Source organism: Amblyomma americanum, chromosome 9, assembly GCF_052857255.1.
Source record: "Amblyomma americanum isolate KBUSLIRL-KWMA chromosome 9, ASM5285725v1, whole genome shotgun sequence".
NCBI classification, from domain to species: domain Eukaryota; kingdom Metazoa; phylum Arthropoda; class Arachnida; order Ixodida; family Ixodidae; genus Amblyomma; species Amblyomma americanum.
Genome location: NC_135505.1, coordinates 2,988,302 through 3,008,731, shown reverse-complemented (window position 1 = coordinate 3,008,731; position 20,430 = coordinate 2,988,302). Strand labels below are relative to the sequence as shown.

Below are 20,430 nucleotides of genomic sequence, written 5' to 3'. Positions count from 1 at the left end.
ATAAAGCGTCGTGCTGGCAGCTTTGAAGAATGAACAAACAAGCACTGCAAAGAATCGCTGCAATGCCAGTCTTTCTTGGTCACACTGTTAAGTTTCCTGTAGTCGACGCAGAAGCGCAGTGTTCTGTCAGTCTTGTTTTCAGAGACGAGAAGAGACGACCACGAAATGCTTGACGGTTTGATGAGGCCGCCTGCGAGCATCTCGCTGACACGCCTTTAGACAGCATCTCTCTCCCGAGCGGACACGGGATAGGGCATCTGATGGATGGGCCGAGCGCCTTTATGCGTGATAATGCAGTGTTTAACGATGGATGTTTGTCGCACTGTGGACGACAAAGTGAAAGACGCATTAAACTGACGCAACAGGTCGTGCAGTTTGCTCTTTTGAGCGGGTAGAAGTTCTGCATTTTTTCGATGTCGTTGACCGCTTGTCATTCAACTCTAGGCGGAGTTTACCCGCAAGAAAAAGCCTTCGGCCACTTCCTGAACATGGTCGACGTACGCTATGCTGTTCCACAGAACAGATGGAGATGCGCATTGGAGAAATTGCTAAAGAGTACCTCTATACAAACGTCATGTAGGAAGACATGAACTCGTGCCACAGAAATCCCCATAGTTAGTCAGAGCGATACATTAGGCTCGACAACCCGAAGTGGCTAGTCGGAGGTAACCCTAGCCAGCATGCTGGCCCGTGCTGGCACCCTGATGTTCTCATCGCCGACGCGCAGTGCGGATCAGGAGCCCTTGTGCCGGGCTTTTCTGGAGCCACTTTGTTGTAGAACGTTTCCAAGTGATTCGGAAAGCCGATAATCGCAGCGTACTCCCGAAGAAAGCCGATACCAAGGATGGCATCGTGAGAGCACTCGCGCAGTCTGAGAAAAGTGGCGACGAATGTGCAGCCTCGCACTGTATCCTTGAGGATACTGATACCGAGTGGTCCCACATGTCCACCGGCAACACGTGCGTCAAGCCCTCCTCACAGCGTGGTCACTTTTTTCATGGTCGCCGTAAGTCGTCCATTAAGATGAAGTATTCCGCAGCGGTATCGATAGATGCGCTGACCTCCTTCATGTCGGCAAGAACAGGAATCTCCAAGGAGATCCACTCTTCAGCGCGGTCTGTCGATGTCGGCTCTGAATTGCTCGAGCGGTGCGGCGGAAAATTCTGGTCGGCGATTTGGGGTTGGCGTCGGGACGATTCAAGCGGCGCATCGTGGTAAACTTTTCGGCGGTGTGGCGGTCGACGTTGGGGCGATTGGATAGGTGCGGTGGTGAGAACCATGCGGCAGCGGGGCGTTCGACGTCGGGGCGATTCGACCGATGCGGCTGTGGAAGCTTTTCGGTGAATCGCCGTTCGGAGGCCTCCGCAGGTCGCCGGATCTAGTTTTCCCAGCGAGGGCTCGAGGAACCACGTAGTGCTGCGGCAGCTGTGCCGACGCGCCAGAACTTATGCTTTCGAATGAAGGTTAGTCCATATGTTTCCTTGTTCTGTAAAGGCCCAAACAATGTACACCTGCTACTCTTTCCATGCCGAAATGTTTTGTTTAGCACTGTAACTGAATGTCTGCATGTGTTGAGGTTGCTTCTTTTGGGTGGGGATATTGAGCTAAACCACAGGCCTCCCAATCATGATCCTAACAAGTATAATAACGAAGTTGTCGCTTTACTGAAAGCACTGACTGGTAAAATCGATAAACATCACTCAAAATTCCTGTACCAGATTAGCGAACTAAAGGAATTGCAAATAAATCTCGAGCAGCGAATGAGCAATTTTCATGACCGACTACCGGCTGCGGAAGCTAACATTGCTGCTTCGCATTCCTACTCTGAAAATGATATTGCTCATCAAGTATCGGACGGTATTCAAACCAAAGCGACCGCCCTTAGCAGACGTTTAGACGAACTGGAAGACAGATCAAGGCGTCTTGCTTTTCTTGCTTTTCTACGGCTTACCTGATCTGATCAGCAGTCGGAATCATGGGCGGAACGGACAAAAAAGTTCGCGACGCTATTTTATCATCATTAAACATGCAGCTAGGTGATGAAGCCATTGCTCGAGCGCATAGGTTGGGCAAGTTTGTTCCAAACAAGTGCCGTCTGGTGATAGCCAAGTTCTCGAGCTTCAAAATCAAAGAAGCCATTTTTTCCGATAGATCAAATCTAAAATCATCAGGCATGAGTGTTTGCGAAGGCTACTGTCCGGCTACGAGCACACCACGAAAAAAATTATATGATTTTGGTAAAGCCAGCGGTTAGCAGTTCTCAATTCGATTCAACAAGCTGTTCATCAACAAAAATGCTTTATCTACCTCCCCTCGATGGAGAGTGTCCGTGAATGCGAATGTGATGATCGTAATGATACGTCTGCGCATGTCAGCGCTGCCGAACCTGCATATCCTGAAAACGACTCTCCTTCATCCTAGCAGTCACAGTGTGCTCGTGATTCTGCAAGCGAAATTTGTTTTCTTTTTTCAAACTTTGGAAGTCTAGTGAACAAACGTGATGACCTGCGATCCCTCATTGACACTTTTAACGCCGGTGTTTGCCTACTTACTGAGACTTGGCTCAACGCAAATATTTCTCACAACGAACTTTTCAACTGCGAAAAGTCCTTTAACATATGTCGATGTGACCGTGCTCTTAGATCTGCCGGAGGTGTCTTAATTGCCATTGCAGACCATATTCACATTTTTAATATTCCAATTGTCTCGTGGTTAGAAATGGTGTGCACATGTATGCGTATTAACCACCATGACGTTGTCTTCTGCGCATGCTACCGCGCCCCTGTTGCGCCTTCCTCATTTTGCACTGATCTTCATAGTGTATTAAATAATATCGTCGTCAGATTCTTAAATTCACTTGTATTTTTGCTGGGTGATTTTAATTACCCTAAAATAAATTAGTACGCCCCTGTTCTGTTTGCGTCAGACCAGTCACCTGAAACCACAGCGTTTCTAAACGTGTGCGCTGATTTCAACTTTTCGCAAATCATAACTCAACCAACAAGAACCACGCAGACTAGCTCCAGTATCCTAGATTTGATTTTGACTATTTCCCCCGATGTAGTTCATTCACTCACTTTTCTACCGGGTCTCAGTGACCACAGTATTATTCTACTCTCATTTGCAGGAACCGTGAGTCACCCCGCGCCTGCACCAAAGTTCATAAGAAATTACAAGAAAGCAGGCTCTGCTTCAATAAATAGAGAGGTCGGAACATTTTGTATGAAATCCCATCAAATGTTTTTGCACGTACTCTTGAAAAAAACTGGTCTTTGTATAAAAAAAAGTCATTTGGTTAACACATAAATACATACCCCAGCGTGTCATATCGGGCAGGCAGCGATTCCCGTGGTTCAACATTTCCCTAAAATGGCTACTAAATAAAAAGAAGATTGTTTCGCGAGGCAAAATTTAGCAGTAGGCACGATGACTGGGTTGACTATCAGATAGCTAACTCTCTATACAAAAGTGGAATGAAGAGCGCTAAACAAGAATTTTTTCAAGAGACCCTGCCTTCTTGGCTGATTACCGTATCTAAAAAATTCTGGAACATTAATAGTGGCTCAAAATCCAGCATGATAGCTTTATCCGATGAAATTGGCTTTGTTATTCCTAATAAAAATGTAGAGATGTAATGAAGTATTTATAGATATCTTTTTGCGATTGCAGTCTGTTTTCCTGCCTGTTATCGATGACATGAATTGTCCTCCAATGGACAGCGTACCTCTACTCGGTCGGTGTGCAAAAATTAAGAACCTAAAACTGTCTTTTTCCATGATCGTAGATGGTATCAACTCAAAGTTTTTGAAGAGAACCGATGTATACTCATCCATAATATTCTCTAACCTGTTTGATCAATCCTTGAATTCTTTGGTGTTACCAAGAGATCGGAAAGTGGGCAATGTGGTACCGTTATTGAAGTCCGGTGACGCGCTTTCACCCACTAACTATAGACCAATTTCCTTAACTAGCGTTTTATGCAAAATCATCGAACATTAAATCTATTCTTACCTGGTTAATTTTGTTGAAAATAACTCATTTTTACGTCATATCAGCATTGGTTTGGCAAATCGTTTTTTTTTTGTGAGACAAAGCTCAAATCTTTCATTGATGACGTTCTTGCTGCCATAACTCTGGATTCTATATCGACTGCATATTTCTAGATTTCTCCAAAGCGTTTGATCTTGTTACCCATCAATTACTTTGAAGCTTAGCAGGCTTAACATTGATCCCAGCCTTTTAGCATGTTTCGAAAATCTTCTTCTCAACAGAACACAATTTGTATATGCCAATAACTCTGATATTTCACCTTCTCTAGTTTATTCCGGCGTACCCCAGGGTTTTGTGCTGGGACCATTACTTTTCCTTATCTACTATAATGACTTGCCTGACCACATTAACTATATTATTAGGTTGTTGACCGATGACTGCGTAATTTAGAGAGCAATTTCTTCTACCACTGACTCCGCCCAACTTCAGTTTGACATAACAGCATATCCGACTGGTGTAACACTTGCAACATGCGCCTTAACGCAAAACAATGCGAATTTCCCGGAACTTGCCTCCTGTTTACACAGTCCTTGTTGACTACCAAATCGATGGCCTTTCCCTAGAAAACGTAATGTCTTACAAATACCTTGGTGTTTACATAACTAACAATCTGTCCTGACAAACAAATATCAACTTCATTTGCAGCAACGGCAATCGCATGCTTGGATATTAAAGGCGAAATTTTACTATTGCACCGTCCTCTTTAAATCTTCTCAATAAATCACTCATACTTCCAAAACTGGAATATGTATGCTCGGTGTGAGATCCTGGTCTCGAATGTCACACTCAAACGCTGGAGTCATTGCAAAATCGCTGTGCAAGATTCATACTTCACAACTACTGTCGTTTATCATGTGTATCAAACATGAAAGCTACTTTGAACCTTCCCCTTCTTTCCTTACGAAGTGTCTCGATTATTTGTCTTTCACAAAATTTATCATCGCAATCGCCATCTTAAAGAAGCGCTGCTCTCTGAACCTGAGTACATTTCAACCCGTAGAGATCACCCTCATAAAGTTGGAATCCCCTTTTGTCGCATGAACCCATATTCATCATCATCAGCCCTACTACACCCACTGCAGGGCAAATGCCTCTCCCATGTCTCTCCAATTAACCCTATCCTTTGCCAGCTGCATCCACCCTTTGCCTGCAAACTTCTTAATCTCATCCGCCCATCTAACCTTCTGCCGCCCCCTGCTACGCTTACTTTCTCTTGGAACCCACTCCGTTACCCTTAAAGACCAGCGGTTATCTTGCCTTCGCATTACATGCCCTGCCCAAGCCCATTTCTTTCTCTTGATTTCGACTAGGATGTCATTAACCCGTGTTTGTTCCCTCACCCACTCTGCCCGCTTCCGATCTCTTAACGTTACACCTATCATTTTTCTTTCCATGGCTCGCTGCGTTGTCCTTAACTTAAGCTGAACTCTTTTCGTTAGCCTCCACGTTTCTGCCCCGTAGGTGAGTACCGGTAAGATTATGCTGTTGTACACTTTCCTCTTGAGGGAAATTGGTAAACTGCCACTCATGATCTGCGAGAATTTGCCATATGCGCTCCACCCCATTCTTATCCTTCTAGTTATCTCCCTCTCATGATCAGGATCAGCTGTCACTACCTGCCCTAAGTAGACGTATTCCGGCACACTTTCTAGGCTCTCGCTGCCAATTGTGAACTGTTGTTCCCTTGCTAGGCTGTTGAACATTATCTTGGTTTTCTGCATGTTAATTTTTAGACCCATCGATCTGCTCTGCCTGTCTAACTCGTTGATCATGATTTGCAGTTCACCTCCTGAGTGACTCAGCAAGGCAATGTCATCAGCAAATCTCAGATTATTTAGGTATTCTCCATTTATTCTTATTCCCAACTCTTCCCAATTCAGGCCTCGAAATACCTCCTGCAAACATGCGGTGAACAGCATTGGCGAGATCGTGTCTCCTTGCCTGACGCCCTTCCTTATTGGAATTTTATTGCTGACTTTATGGAGGACTATAGTAGCTGTGCAGTTCCTATATATATCTTTCAGTATTTTGACATAAGGCTCTTCTACCCCCTGATTACGCAATGCCTGTATGACTGCTGAGGTTTCCACTGAGTCGAATGCTTTCTCGTAATCAATGAAAGCTATATATAGAGGTTGGTTATATTCTGCGCATTTCTCTATCACCTGATTGATAGTGTGAATATGATCTATTGTAGAATATCCTTTACGAAAGCCTGCCTGATTATTTGGTTGATTAAAGTCTAACGTTGCCCTGACTCTATTAGCGATCACCTTAGTAAATACTTTGTAGGCAACGGATAGTAAGCTGATCGGCCTGTAATTTTTCAAGTCCTTGGCGTCTCCCTTCTTATGAATTAAGATAATGTTTGCATTCTTCCAAGCTTCTGGTACAGTCGAGGTCATAAGGCATTGCGTATACAGGGTGGCTAGTTTCTCTAGCACGATGTCTCCTCCATCCTTCAACCCATATTAACACTCATTTATTCCACAGAAAAGCAATGAATGGAACCACATGCCCACCTCAACTTCTACAATTAGTGACTGTTTTGTTCAAATCTGCTCTCGCAGAATACGTTTACTCCCACTAATCTGCATTTTACAGCGTTATTTGTTCCTAATTTTTCCCCACTGTATTGCCGCAATTCCTGTGTTATAATTACATACATTTTTAACGAATTCCACTCCCTTCTGTAATGCCGCCAGGGGCCTTGAAGATATTGAAATAAATAAATAAATAAATAAATAAATAAATAAATAAATAAATAAATAAATAAATAAATAAATAAACAGGACCCAGAAGGCGAAAAGCGGCGTGGCGAAGGTGATAGCGACTCACAGCGCAGAGAAGGCGGGGGATTACGCTGGCAGCTGACGTACTCGGCGAATCATGAGGCCACTCACCAGATCATGGGCGAGGGCTGTCGGGAGATAATCCTCGCAGCCCAGTTTGTGGCGAGGGCACAGCTTCTAGTGATCGCCTGCCTTGCAAACCGTCAGCAAACCGTCAGTCACTCTCAATGACAAAGAGATAGCTTTCCTTGGTGGACTTTGAGCATCGCGTGCATCTCGGCCTCATCTTCTATCTCTTTTAGCGTATCAAGTGTACTATGTGTATGTTTCTTCCTTTATAAACAAAAGGTGTTCCTAATGAAACCTTAGTTGAGAGTCAGCGCTCGTCCCGTGTCCTTCTTGTTCTTGTCAGTCGTTGTTCGCGCTGTTTCGAGGGAAATTTTCCGCCAACAGAAAGCAGCGTTCGCAGGGCTCCCACCTCAGCCAGCCCAGAGCCGTAGATGGTCTTTGAGAAGACGGGCTATTCGCTGCCGTTCCGAGCGCAAGAGTTTGCATATCCTAACGCTATGGCTATTCGGCGGTGCCAAGACACAGAACGGTGCCACAAGATCGGGAGGGGTTATCCTGTGGCGGGTGCAGAAACCGAGTGCCCTGGCCTTGCACGAGGCCACCGCTACCAAAGATACAATGTGACATTGGTCGCTGAGAGAGCCAGAGCCCTGAGAAAAAATGAACTTCCTTAAAAACCACAACCATTTGTAGAGTGCGCGAAAGACGTAGTCTACTCTATACTTTTGCCCTGTGGCCGAGCCTACATTGGCCAAACTGGCAGATGTCTCAACGAGGGGCTCATGGAACACGGCAGTAGTGTCATCGGTGCGTCCCGTCATTTAGGCATACACTGCCGTGATTGCCAACAGTGTAAGGAACGTGGTCCCTTTATGAAAAGAACAACAGTCCTTCATAAGTATGTCAGAAAAACTGCCAGAGAGATAGCAGAGGCTGGTAAGATTGCAGAAAAAGGAGATTACTGTGTCAGCATCCCATCGGTGTTGTTAAGTGATAAGGAACGTCGTGTCTTAAGAATTTCCAAATAGGGCATCATGGTTATTTTTGTTCTTGTTTGCGTCCTGACTTTTAGGTTTTAGCTTTATGTGTTACCTATGACGATGTATTTTCTTTGCGGTTTCCCGCTGCTACCAGTCTCAAATGACTTTCCTTTCCGTTGCTGCGCGTGCCCGCTGCACTCTATACGTTTTCGCTGCGGGCAGCAATAAACGTTGTTGAATTCGGCGCTTTGTGGTATATCTCCCGTCATGTCCGTGTTAGTCTTTGCGCTGTGAATGTAAGCATAAAACTCATCGCTCACAAAACTATTTTAGAACTATTGCTGTTCGCCTTTTGTCTGATCAAGCTGTGTAGGATACAATGAAATAAATTAACCTCATATACATGAAATGTAAAAGCTTATCACTGTTCACGAGGAAGGGATTTCATAAGTGTTTTTAAAATCTCCTAATTTGCATAATTTTTCCATCTTTAAAAACTTTTGGCACAGTTTTCTGTAGCTCGGTATTCCCCATGCTTGGGGGTGACTAGAATTAGAGAAAACCTAGCGCCAAAGCTACGCAAACCACAAGGACGAACGACGACGAGACACAAGCGCTTGTGTCTCGTCGTCGTTTGTCCTTGTGGTTTCCATGGTTTTGGCGCTAAGTTTTCTCTAATTCAAGTATGCTCCAACTAGCCCCAAAAGAGGTGTCAATGAGTGTGACTAGTCTTCGAAAGTGTGTCGCTCCGCTCCAAAAAGCTGCCACAGCAGCGACATGTTTCCAATTTTCCGCGACGCCTGCCTTGCAGCTTCAGGTTGCTTCCAGCAGGTTCCTGGTCGGTGACAGCTGTGTAAGAAAGAAGAACAGTTAATACTTGCCTAAGCGAACATACAAATATTCCTTCAAGTTGATTGATTTCGAGGGCGCAGAGACGCACGTCTGCGCGATGCACCGGGACGACCCTACACGCTTGTTTTCCGTCACAATTTCTTTGACGTCATGAACTTGGCAGGATTAAGAAAGATTGACGCCTTTAGCCAAGTTCCCTCCTCGAAAACAACTTGTCAGCGCAAAAGCAGACTGGAACCCGGCTTCTATAAGCAGCGCCACGCAGGTGCCTGTTGCGATATAGTCGCGGAAAATCTTCTGCTACGAAAGGAGCCATCTAATACGGGACGCCAAACTGGCCGTTGGTTGCGCTGAACGCAACGTCACCGGTCGTGACGCCTGGCAGGCGCACGGTTCCTATAAGGCGTAACAACCCCCCCCCCCCCATTTCTCTTAGCGAGAAAAGGCTCTGCTGGAAATGCATTTCGAATAATTTATTAATTTCTTATTTATTTTCCATTTTTGTCCCTATGCTTAAATTGCAATATGAATGCTTTCTAAGCATGCTAGAAGCAATGTTTTGAATATTCTTAGAAATGCATCAAAAATACAATTTCTGTCCGCTTAGTATATTTATTATACATTAAATATCTACTAAAAAAATTTGGTTACACTAAAAATATACTAAAAGTATACATTATACATTGAAAGTATTCTAGAAATATACATTAAATACAATAAAAAAACACAATATATACATTACATTGAAAATACACTATAAATATACAAATATTATATCAAAAATATTAAATTCGGCTCGGCTTAGTGTACTAGTAGTGTACTAGTCGGATTCACAGGAAAATACTCATCAATGTTGTCAACCTCAGAAGTAATGACTGAGCTGGCTATAAGCATCAGGAGAGAGACTATCCCAAAGAAAACGTGTCGTTAAGATTAAGTCCATGACAATGGAAGGTCGCGTGACGGGGCCTGAACGGGAATGACGTCACAACACAAGGAAATGCCGACGGAAAGTGACATCAGCAAACAGGAACTGCTGAGACAAGTGTGATACTTGGCTTGGCTTATTATACCCCACGAGGGGAGACACTATCTTGCCCGGTGAGGTGCTTTTTGCGCAAAGACTGTGGGCCTCCAGATTGTCGCACAAATCTCACAGTGGTCGTCGCTTTCAAATCTGCGGTCTTTCTAGAATCCAATTGTTCGCCGTAACTTGCGTCAGGAATTAGTGTGGAGTCCAGCTGCCAACCAAAAAATACACGGGCGTTTATGGGAGCCGGTCGGCCTCGTTAGTCGGGGTCCGTTTCGCTGGCATGTTCGGGCCCGGAGGTTCGCGTGGCGCCTTTGCCGGTATATTGCTATCAGGCTGTCAACACGGAATTTAAATAAGTGGTTAGTGCATTTCTGGCAAAAGTTAACATAACGAATGAACGGCAGAGATGGGAGAGTTTTCACCGTTCCCGGAAACGTGATTTCGAGCACTAGGTTGTTCCACGGCACGTTGAAGTGCGCTGCAAAAATGCCAGTGCGGACCACCCAGTTGGTAGAATTAAAGTATACTATGCGCGAATTAATTTATCTTTACGAAAGTACACTTTAAATGCATTGCCATTATGTCATTTCTCGAAACGGCTCATTCGTAGAATTTAAATGTACTCTGGACGAATTAATGTTGTATTTGTGAAAGTACGCTTTAAATAGATAGCCAACATGCAAAGGTCTTTGCCCGAAACGCGATTTCGAGTACGAGATTATTCTACGGCAGCTAAAAGTGTTCTTCAAATATGATAAAAAGGACTGCCCATTTGTTAAAATGGGAGTATACTTCAGACGAATTAATTTCATATTTACAAATGTACACTTAATACATTGAAAAGATGCTAAAACCGCATAATTATTTTTTAACACGTTTGAAAGGTGCTCGAAACATGCTTTAAGTGACGTATACTTCAGAGGAATTAATTTCATATTTACGAAAGTACAGTTTGAATACATTGACAAGGTGCTAATATCGCATTCATATTTTTTTTCACGTGTTTGAAACGGGCTCGAAACATGCTTAGGTGACGCACACTTCAGACGAATTAATCTCATATTTACGAAAGTACACTTTTAATACATTGACAAGATGCTAAAACCGCATACATATCTTTTCACGTGTTTGAAACATGCTCGAAATACGCTTTAAGTGACGTACACTTCAGATGAATTAATCTCATATTTACGAAAGTACACTTTTAATACATTGACAAGATGTTAAAACTGCATACATATCTTTTCACGTGTTTGAAACGTGCTCGAAACACGCTTTAAGTGACGAATATTTCGGAAGCATAAATTTATTATTTATGAAAGTACGTTTTTAATACATTGACAACATGCTATAACTCTGTTTTTCAGCAGTGCAGGGGACAAAGGACGAGACAAGTGCACAGACACGGCTCGTCCTTTGTCCCCTGCGCTGCTGAAAAAAAAAGTCACACAAACTTGCCCGAGCTTCTACAGTATCATATGCTATAACTGCATTCATATTTTTTCACGTATTTGAAACGTGCTTGAAGCATGCTTTAGGTGACGTATTTTTGGCAAATTTTAAGAATATATTTCGAATACCAAGCACAAAGTTTCAGGAACCAATTTCCGGCATAATTTTAGTGCATTCAAGAATACAAAATACGTTTAAAATACATTATAAATATCCCCGAGTATATTCCAAACCTATTAGTTTTCGCTAAGGGTTGACACCTTGCTTCGGGCTACTCCAACAACCTCAGCAAACACTACGGCTTAGTCGTGGTCCTATTCCTACTGTAGCGGCATAAATGCAAAAAAATTCCACGCCCCAACTCATAGCCCATAATCGCAAGCATGTAAGCCTACCAATGCTGTAGCTTACAGTAGCCTCAACAGAGCTGAACTCAGACTAAAAAATACTCCGGCTGGCATCTACGTTTAGCAGCAGCCCTTCTGTTTAAATTCTCATTTCCGCAAGCACTCATTTACGCTCATTTGTTCTCAATATTTTGCATCCACCTTGCGTCATGCACATCTAATCGCATTGTTGAAATATTTCGTTATCAGCTCAACTCAGAAGACATAAAAATGCTGGTTTCTTGCTGAGAGCGTTTGCCTCTCACTACGTCAGATCAAATATACAAATACCTGCATTCCATCTAGACCCCCGAGACTATAATCACGGAAATTTCGTTCTGCAAAGATCAGCCTAATTTTCTTCGCATAGAACCATACGGGCGAGCGCGGTAGCGTACCAGACTTCGGCTCCGCCAGACGACCCAAGCCTCCTTCAAACTGGCCCAGGCCTTTATCCCCCCCTCCCCCCCGATGCGCAGCCACACTTTATTGACGGGCGAAATTGCGTACGTAGTTACACGTTTAAATGCTTACGGAACGTCTACACTTCGCACTTTCAAATAATTTAACACTGTTGGTTGTTACCTAGCGTTCAGCAAGGGCGATATGCACGCTGTGACAGCACTAGGCACCCTCGAAGCCGCCAGCCTTTTCTTAGTCAGAGAATCATAATGAGTTAGGAAAAATAGACATAATATTATTTTTCTCTATAAAGGTGACATCACTTTTATTTCAAGTCGACCGTATTGCGTGTTGCCATGTCCACCACCCCGCGTTAACCTGCGCTCTCTCCCTAGGTGGCCAGTCGTCGCAACATCTTCTCTATATCACCAGCGAAGTGCTGCCCTTTGAGTCGTGCAAAAGGACATTCAACTCGACCAGGAGGCTAAAGGTGCTCAACAGCTTCAATGTCATGTGCACGTCATCAGTATCCAAGGATAGTTGCAAGGTGCGCATTACTTTTACTTCTTTTCGTCTTGTCGCAGTGCTTGCTTTCTAAATAGCTTCATTAATTTTGTTGGGAAACGATTCAGCAGGAATCAAGAGATTTCAATAGAACTCCATGCCTCTCTACAAATCTGAAAAGCGCGCGGGAAAAGCTGCAGTCCGTTAATAGGAATGCTGAAGGTCTTCTGTCACCCCTTGTTGAAATTTTTGATTGAGGATTCTATTTTTGTGCCAATTAATAATGAGGAAAGAATTCTTTGAGAGGAACAAATGCTTCATTTCACTAAACGCACAGAGATATATGTGATGCATTTTGTACAAATTTTAAGCAGGCTCTCACTACAAAACACTGAGAAATGGTTTTTATTTCACATCTACGTTGCAATTTATAACTATCAGAGTAAAATGAATTCATTTCGTGCAGGGCGACTCCGGCGGACCTTTGACGGTCTGGGAGGACGGAACACGCTCCGTGCAGGTGGGCATCGTGTCATTCGGCATCGGCTGCGCAAGACCCAAGCGGCCCGGGGTATATACCCGAGTGTCCACATTCGTGCCCTGGATTGAGGATCAGATCGCAGGAGAAGATGAGCCACACCCGCCTCTAGGAGTGAAAGCTAAAGCCGGCCATTAAGCGTTGAAATGCGCACTTTGCTTTGTTAAATACACGGCAAGGACAAAAATAAAGGAAATAAAGTTAATGACAAGACCCCATCCCCTTCACGACATCACGTTTGGATAAGCGGACTTCTGCTAAGCAGGTCAGCGGAGCGATCTGTGGGAAATAAAAAAGGCGTGTACATCGTTGACAACTGGAATGATAGCAGCATGAGAAGGCAGAGCATTGGTCAGTGGTTCTTATACCTGATGACGAGAACTATGATTTATTAGCAGTTATCAGCTGCGTCAACAAGAAACGTATCGGGTGAAAGGCATTTTTGCTGTCCTTTCCTGCTATTATGCTCCATTACTCCACCTCTCACTCAGTAAAAATGCAGAACACTGATATTTGTTGCCATCAACCAGCCCTCACGTCCGCGGTATTTCCCACTAGTAATAAACGATATTCAGCTCGTTTATGTACAACAACAGGTCTGTGACAAAATACAGCCAGTACCACTTTAAAATAAATTTTAAATTAACCCACACCGGATTTAAAGCGACAACACGCTGGCTTTCCCTTCAGTGGGCACGGGAACAGTGACTTCGGCATGCCTCCAATGCTTCGTTTCTTCACTGTGCAGGTTTGTGCTCACAATTCTTTGCACGCTAGGAAATGCGACGATCGCTGTTTACTTCTGTTCCCGTGCCCACGGGTGTGCATTGATGTTGCTTGTGAATGTGTTTCAATGATTTTCCTGCGTTTGCGCTCTGGCGACATTGAATCTAACCCGGGTCCTACGACTCGCTCCCTTGACATAGACAACCTGCCAGACAATCCGTCTGAGCAAATGAAAGTTCTGTTTAAGCTGCTCAAGGATGCACATTCTCGTACATTGCAAAGCTCAAAAGATCAGGTTGAATTAGCGGCTGATATAAAAGACATTAGGAGTAGTCAGAAGAACATTAAATCAAAGTTAGCTGGCATGTGCAAGAGGCCTGATGAAGTCGAGGAAAAGGCAAAGAAATTCAGCGAAATGGGTCAAGAACTTTCACCTTTAAAGAAATCTGTAGAAGACCAACGCATTCGAAATGATTTACTGCAGTCTCGCCTTAATGAAGCAGAAGATAGATCGCGACGTGAAAATTTAATATTTAGGGGTATACCCGATGCGGAAGAGACTTGGGCAGATACTGAATCTAAACTCCTGGAAGCCTTTTCTACGGTTGTCGAAGTATGCACCTCGAGTCCAGTTCAACGTGCACATCGCCTCGGCGTTTTTTCAGAAAAGAAATGTCGAGCAATCATAGCTAAATTTTCGGACACTAAAATGAAAGACAAGATATTAACCCTCCGTAACCAATTTAAAACAGATAACATCACTATCAATGAAGATTTCTCACCTGCTACGCGCCAGGGTCGAAAAAAACTTTTTGAATTCGGATCTAATCACAATGGCCCTCGCTCTTTTAAAATACGATATAACAAGCTGCACATCAATAAAATATGCTTCATGTATAACCCTACCAAGGACACTGTTGAAGAAATCGTGGCACGTGGCGAATCATCTGCATTGGAATCGTCCGCATTGGATTCCGTACCTGGATCTTCCGCTTCACCGTAGGGAATCGCGAGGGGTAGTGAACAGTTGTCATCATCGATATCAGTTCTTTATACTAACGTCAGAAGCCTACTTAACAAGCATACTTCTTTATCTTCTGCCATAGACACATGCTCAGCTGACATTAAAGCGCTAACGGAAACCTGGCTTTCAACGCATGTGTCAGATTCCGAAATCTTCCATAAGGCTCATTGCTATTCAGTATATCGTTGCGATAGAACAGCCAAGCGTGGCGGTGGTGATTTACTTGCCATTTCCAAAGACATTCCATCTTCATGTATCCAAGTCTTCAGCGAACTAGAACTAATTTTTGCGTCAATAGTGATAGGTCATCTCAAATTGGTTATTGGCGTCTGTTACCGTTCTCCTTCTTATTCGTCTACATTCACTAACTAACTTCACGACGCTATAAATCTTGTTCGCGCACGATTTCCTTCATCACCGCTTTTTCTACTTGGGGACCTTAATTTCCCAACTATTTTATGGACTGCTCAGCCGCCTTCTTCACCTCCCCCTTCGCATCGAGCTTAAGTATTCTTAGAAGTAGGCGCCACATTTTCGCTAACTCAGTTAGTTACAAAAGCCACTAGGACGATAAATAATGCTTCGAACACTCTCGATCTTGTTCTAGCAACTAATCCAGAGTTAGCTACTGACATAACATATCTTCCAGGCATAAGCGATCACGTTCTGCTCAATTTTAGCATTAGTATACCACGTCCAAAAGTTAATAAAATAAAAAAGTAATTCTAGATTACAAACCCGCCAACTTTACCGCTATCAACAACGAGCTGGGCACTTTTGTTGATTACTTTATTGCTAACTCAGATTACTGCTCTGTCGAGGATAACTGGATATCATTCAAAACAAAGGTTCATGAACTAACTGATAAGTATATCCCCAAGCGCATCTTCACCTCTAATCTACAAGCACCATGGCACAACTCTCACATCAGACGATTATCTAACAAAAAGAAACGTCTATACCGCCGCGCGAAGCTTTCACCATCTAATGCGCGATGGGCGAAGTACAAGTCTGCTTCCGGCGCTTACGTCAACGCGATTAAACTTACAAAGAATATCTTCTTGTCGGCCACATTACCAACAATTTTGAAAACGAGTGTTAAAAAATTTTGGCGCAATATACATCTTGAGAACGACCCATTAATTAGACTACAAGACGCCTCCGGTAAACTTATCCCCAATGATCTTTGTGCTTCCGTGCTGAATGACACATTCGTTGAAAGCTTTTTCTCCATTTCAAGCGTTAATCTTCCATTCATACCGCACCACAGGTTCCCGACAATGCCACCCATAACTGTCGATCCACCTGGTGTAGCCAAATTAATCGAAACTTTAAAAATGATTCTTCACCTGGTTCTGATGCGATTAGCGCTAAATTCCTAAAAAATACTTGTGCTTATAGTTCAGTTATACTAACCAAACTTTTCCAAGTCACTCGACATAGCAAGCCTTCCTATCGACTGGAAAATTGGGAAGGTGGTTCCACTTCACAAGTCCGGTGGTAAGCACTGCCCTAACAACTTTCGTCCCGTTTCGCTCACCAGAACATGCTGCAAATTACTTGAACATAACATTTTCAAGAATGTCGTTACCTTTCTCGATGAGAATTCATTTTTCACACCTGCGCAAGATGGTTTTCGTCAAATATACTCCTGTGAAACTCAATTACTTGCCTTTACTGATAAGCTATACCGCATACTTGATAACTCACCTTGCGCTGACAGCATTTTTCTGGACTTTTCCAAAGCCTTTGATAAAGTATGCCACAAATTGCTACTACATAAACCGAGCCATCTTAATCTCGATACTAACGTCTTCCAATGAATTAAATCTTTCCTTCTAAACCGTTGGCAATTTGTGCATGCTAATAACACTAATTCACCGATTGCTAACGTGCTATCTGGTGTTCCACAGGGATCGGTCCTTGGGCTACTCCTATTTTTAATCTATATTAATGACCTTCCTTCTGCCATATCTTCTAACATTCATCTTTTTGCTGACGATTTTGTAATATTTCAGGAAATAAATAACGTCAACGATACTGACAATCTCCAGTCAGACCTTAATTTGGTGTCAAACTGGTGCACTACATGGAATATGAAATTAAACACTAATAAATAGAAAGCTTTGCGTGTTTCCCGGACATCTAACGCTCTTCCTTCATATTCTCTTGATGGCACTCCTCTTGATTGGGTAAAAACATATAAGTACTTAGGAATTCATATCACTCAAAACTTAACATAGTCTATTCATATTGACTACGTGATTAATAACGCTAACCGCATGCATGTTAGGATACTTACGTCGCAAATTCTCTACCGCTCCCTCATCCCTTAAACTTCTACTCTATAAAACACTCATACGTCCTAAACTAGAATACGCAGCATCAATATGGCACCCTACGCATGAAAACCTCACATATTCCTTAGAATTAGTCCAAAATAATTCCGTTCGCCTCATTCTTTCAAATTACAACCATACGGAAACATCACAGCTATGAAATCTAACGTCTCACTCCCACCGTTACAATCTCGCCGCAAAATTGGTCGCCTAACGCTATTTCACAAGCTATATCATCACGTTGCGCTTCACAATTATTTCATGTCACCCCCCCCGAATACATTTCTCGTCGCATCGATCACCGCCACAAGGTTGGCATCCCAACATGCCACACCAAATCTTCTTTTCAGTCTTATCTTCCCCGCACATCTGTGGAATGGAACCGCCTTCCCCCGATATTGCAGCCATTCCTGATAATCAAATCTTTCATGACGCTGTAGCTAATATTGTTTATTCTGAAGAAAGTTGATTGTGTGTTTTATCTGGTTCCACAGTATTGTATACATTGTTTCTATACTATTTACGTTTTCTGGATGTTGTTATTTGTTTTATTCTGGAGGAAATTTATTTTGTAATACCCATTTTCACTGTATTCTATTTCATTGTTGTTTATCCTAAACCCACTCCCCTCTGTAATGCCTTTGGCCCTGAGGGTACAATAAATATATAAATAAATAAAATGTGAGCACGTTCCTAAAAAAAGACGGTTTTGAGAGGTGAAAAATCATCTGTATCAAATGGCAGCTTGGCCTGCATGCCTAACAGCCATCAAAGGTAACTGCAAATATGCGTTGTTCTCGTAGAGCACGAAACATGGTAGCGGTTATAGATACTCAGGACATCCGGGAAAAGAGGCAGTGTGAAATGAAAAAAAAATCATGAACAACGACAAAAATTAGGCGAGTTTTGTTTATGTCCACTCAGCAGCTGAGAGACATCAGCGCTTGTTTAAAGGAGGCTATGCGAAACTGACAACCCCAACATTTCATCATCATCATTATAATTCATTTTTTCCTTAAAGGTTGCGTTAAAGACATTACACAAGCGGGGGGTGAGAGGGTTATCCAATGGTCATACGTAAAAACAACTGAAAAAATAAAGGCACTAAATTATTAACAAAAGGGGGGACAAATGTGAGGTATGTGTATAACAAAATGTAGCAAACCATGTATCAATATAAATATCAGTGATAATACAGTTAATTGGTTTGTTAAGTTTCCAGGCATATGGTGGCCGCAGCTGTCAAAGTCCGACGTTAGTGAGTTAATTTATTTATTTATTTTTCATCATGCCCACGCCACCATTGTCTGGTATTACTAGGGTGGCGGTAATTAAAAAAGAAAGTATAATAATACCACCGCGTGCAGGTGTTTAAAAAAGATATTACATTCAGATAGAAAGAACACGGAACTAATATGAATACAAAAAATGTCAGCATGGAAGAAAATGAATCATTTGATAGTGTGGACACCACTTCCTCGGGCAGTTTGTTCCATTCCGAAATTTTTTTGAGGAAAATAGCCATTCTAGAAAGGTCAGCCAAGCATCTGTATTCTTTAACTTAAAGTGAATGATCTATCCGTAAAGGCACATAAACACAGTTTACTATATATTTGGTTTTGTCTATTTAAGTTCTTGAATGAAATATATAATGAAATACTTCTGCAATGATCGCGGCGGATTTGCCACTTGACCACGCCAGAAGGCTCTCAACCCTTCTAGTCTCCTACGCGGCGTCTTAGATTTCGGGAATCGTGCTCTCTGCCAAGCTGCTGTCGTGACCCATCGCATAAATACAGGCGATAACTACCCCATACACAGAAGGCCATATCGTGTCTCCCTTTGTGAGCGCCATGTCATCCAGACGGAGGTGGACAAGATGCTGGCGAATAACAATATCGACCCTTCTAGCAGTTCGTGGGCGTCCCCTGTGGTGTTGGTCGAAACGAAAGATGGAAGTTGCCGCTTGTGTGTCGACTATCGCCTTCTTAGTCAAATAACAAAGAAAGACGTCTATCCTCTCCCGAGAATTGATGACACCCTTGGCTGCCTACACGGTGCAAGCTATTTTTATTCTATAGATTTCCGTTCAGGCTACTTAAAAATTGCTGTTGACGGACGGGATCGTGAGAAGACTGCCTTTGTCACCCCGATGGCCTTTGCCAATGCAGGCATGCCTTTCGGCCTTTGCAACGCTCCTGCCACCTTCGAGCGTATGATTGACTCGCTCCTGCGTGGCTTCAAATGGACGACGTGCTTGTGCTACCTAGATGACGTTGTCGTTTTCTTCCCAACTTTCGAAAGCCACCTACGCAGTCTTTCTACTCTCATTGTCGTCTTCCGCCGCGCCGGTTTCCAAGTCAACTTCAAGAAGTGCAGCTTAGGCCAGCGCCAAATTAATGTCATCGGCCACTTGTTTGATGCTTCTGGTGTCAAGCCCGATCCTGACAAAGTTCGTGCCGTTCCAGAGTTCCCCAACCTGCGTTCCTCAAGTGGTGTGCGCAATTTTTTCGGGCTCTGCTCGTATTTCCGCCGGTTTATTCTGAACTTCGCCGACATGGCCGTCCCCATCCCAGCCTCCTGAAGAATGATGTGTCTTTCTCCTGGGGCCTTGACTAAGCTCGCGCTTTCGCCACCTTTGTTGCGGCCCTCACTGCTCCACCTGTGCTGGTCTATTTCAACCCTTCTGCGCCTACGGATCTTCGCACCGAGGCCAGTGGCCATAGTATTGGCGCCATCTTTGCGCAGCGCCAGCACTACCGCTATCGTGTCATTGCCTACGCCAGCCGCCTGCTATCGACCTCCGAGCGTTATTCCATTATTGAGCAGAGTGCCTCGCTCTTGTTTGGGCGTTAATAAAACTCCCATTTATTTGTTTAGGATGCCCTTCTCCGTAGTTACGTACCACTATGATTTGTGTTGGCTCTCCTCTCTTAAAGACCTCACAAGCCGACTGGGTCGCCTGGCCTTGCGTTTGTAAGAATAGACATTTACTGTTGTCTACAAGTCCGGCCAGTTGCACCCAGACGCTGACTGTTTGTCCCGCCATCCTATCGATCCACCTGATTCCCACAACCATGTTACCGATGATTTTACTGTTCATCTCGGGCTTTCTACACATCGGCGACGAGCAGCGCCATCATCCTTCTTTGCGCCCCATAATTGACCGCCTCCAAAGCACCCCATCCGATCCAGCTCTCAGCCTGTTCATTGCTGCATCACAATACTCTGTACCGTCGCAATAACCACCCTGATGGCGCCGAACTTTTGCTCGTCGTCCCGA

The 20,430-nt window shown here is 43.6% G+C and overlaps 1 protein-coding gene across 1 annotated transcript in view; it reads left to right on the top strand.

Moving 5' to 3' along the window:
• The window catches only part of LOC144104577 (serine protease 56-like), a 394,798-nt gene extending 381,529 nt beyond the window's left edge, over positions 1–13,269 (top strand). The window contains exons 5-6 of the mRNA XM_077637676.1: positions 12,412–12,563; positions 12,987–13,269. Of these exons, the coding sequence (XP_077493802.1) occupies positions 12,412–12,563; positions 12,987–13,196 (362 nt within the window). The 3' untranslated portion in view covers positions 13,197–13,269. The remainder of the gene's footprint in view (positions 1–12,411; positions 12,564–12,986) is intronic.
• Positions 13,270–20,430: the final 7,161 nt, after the last annotated feature.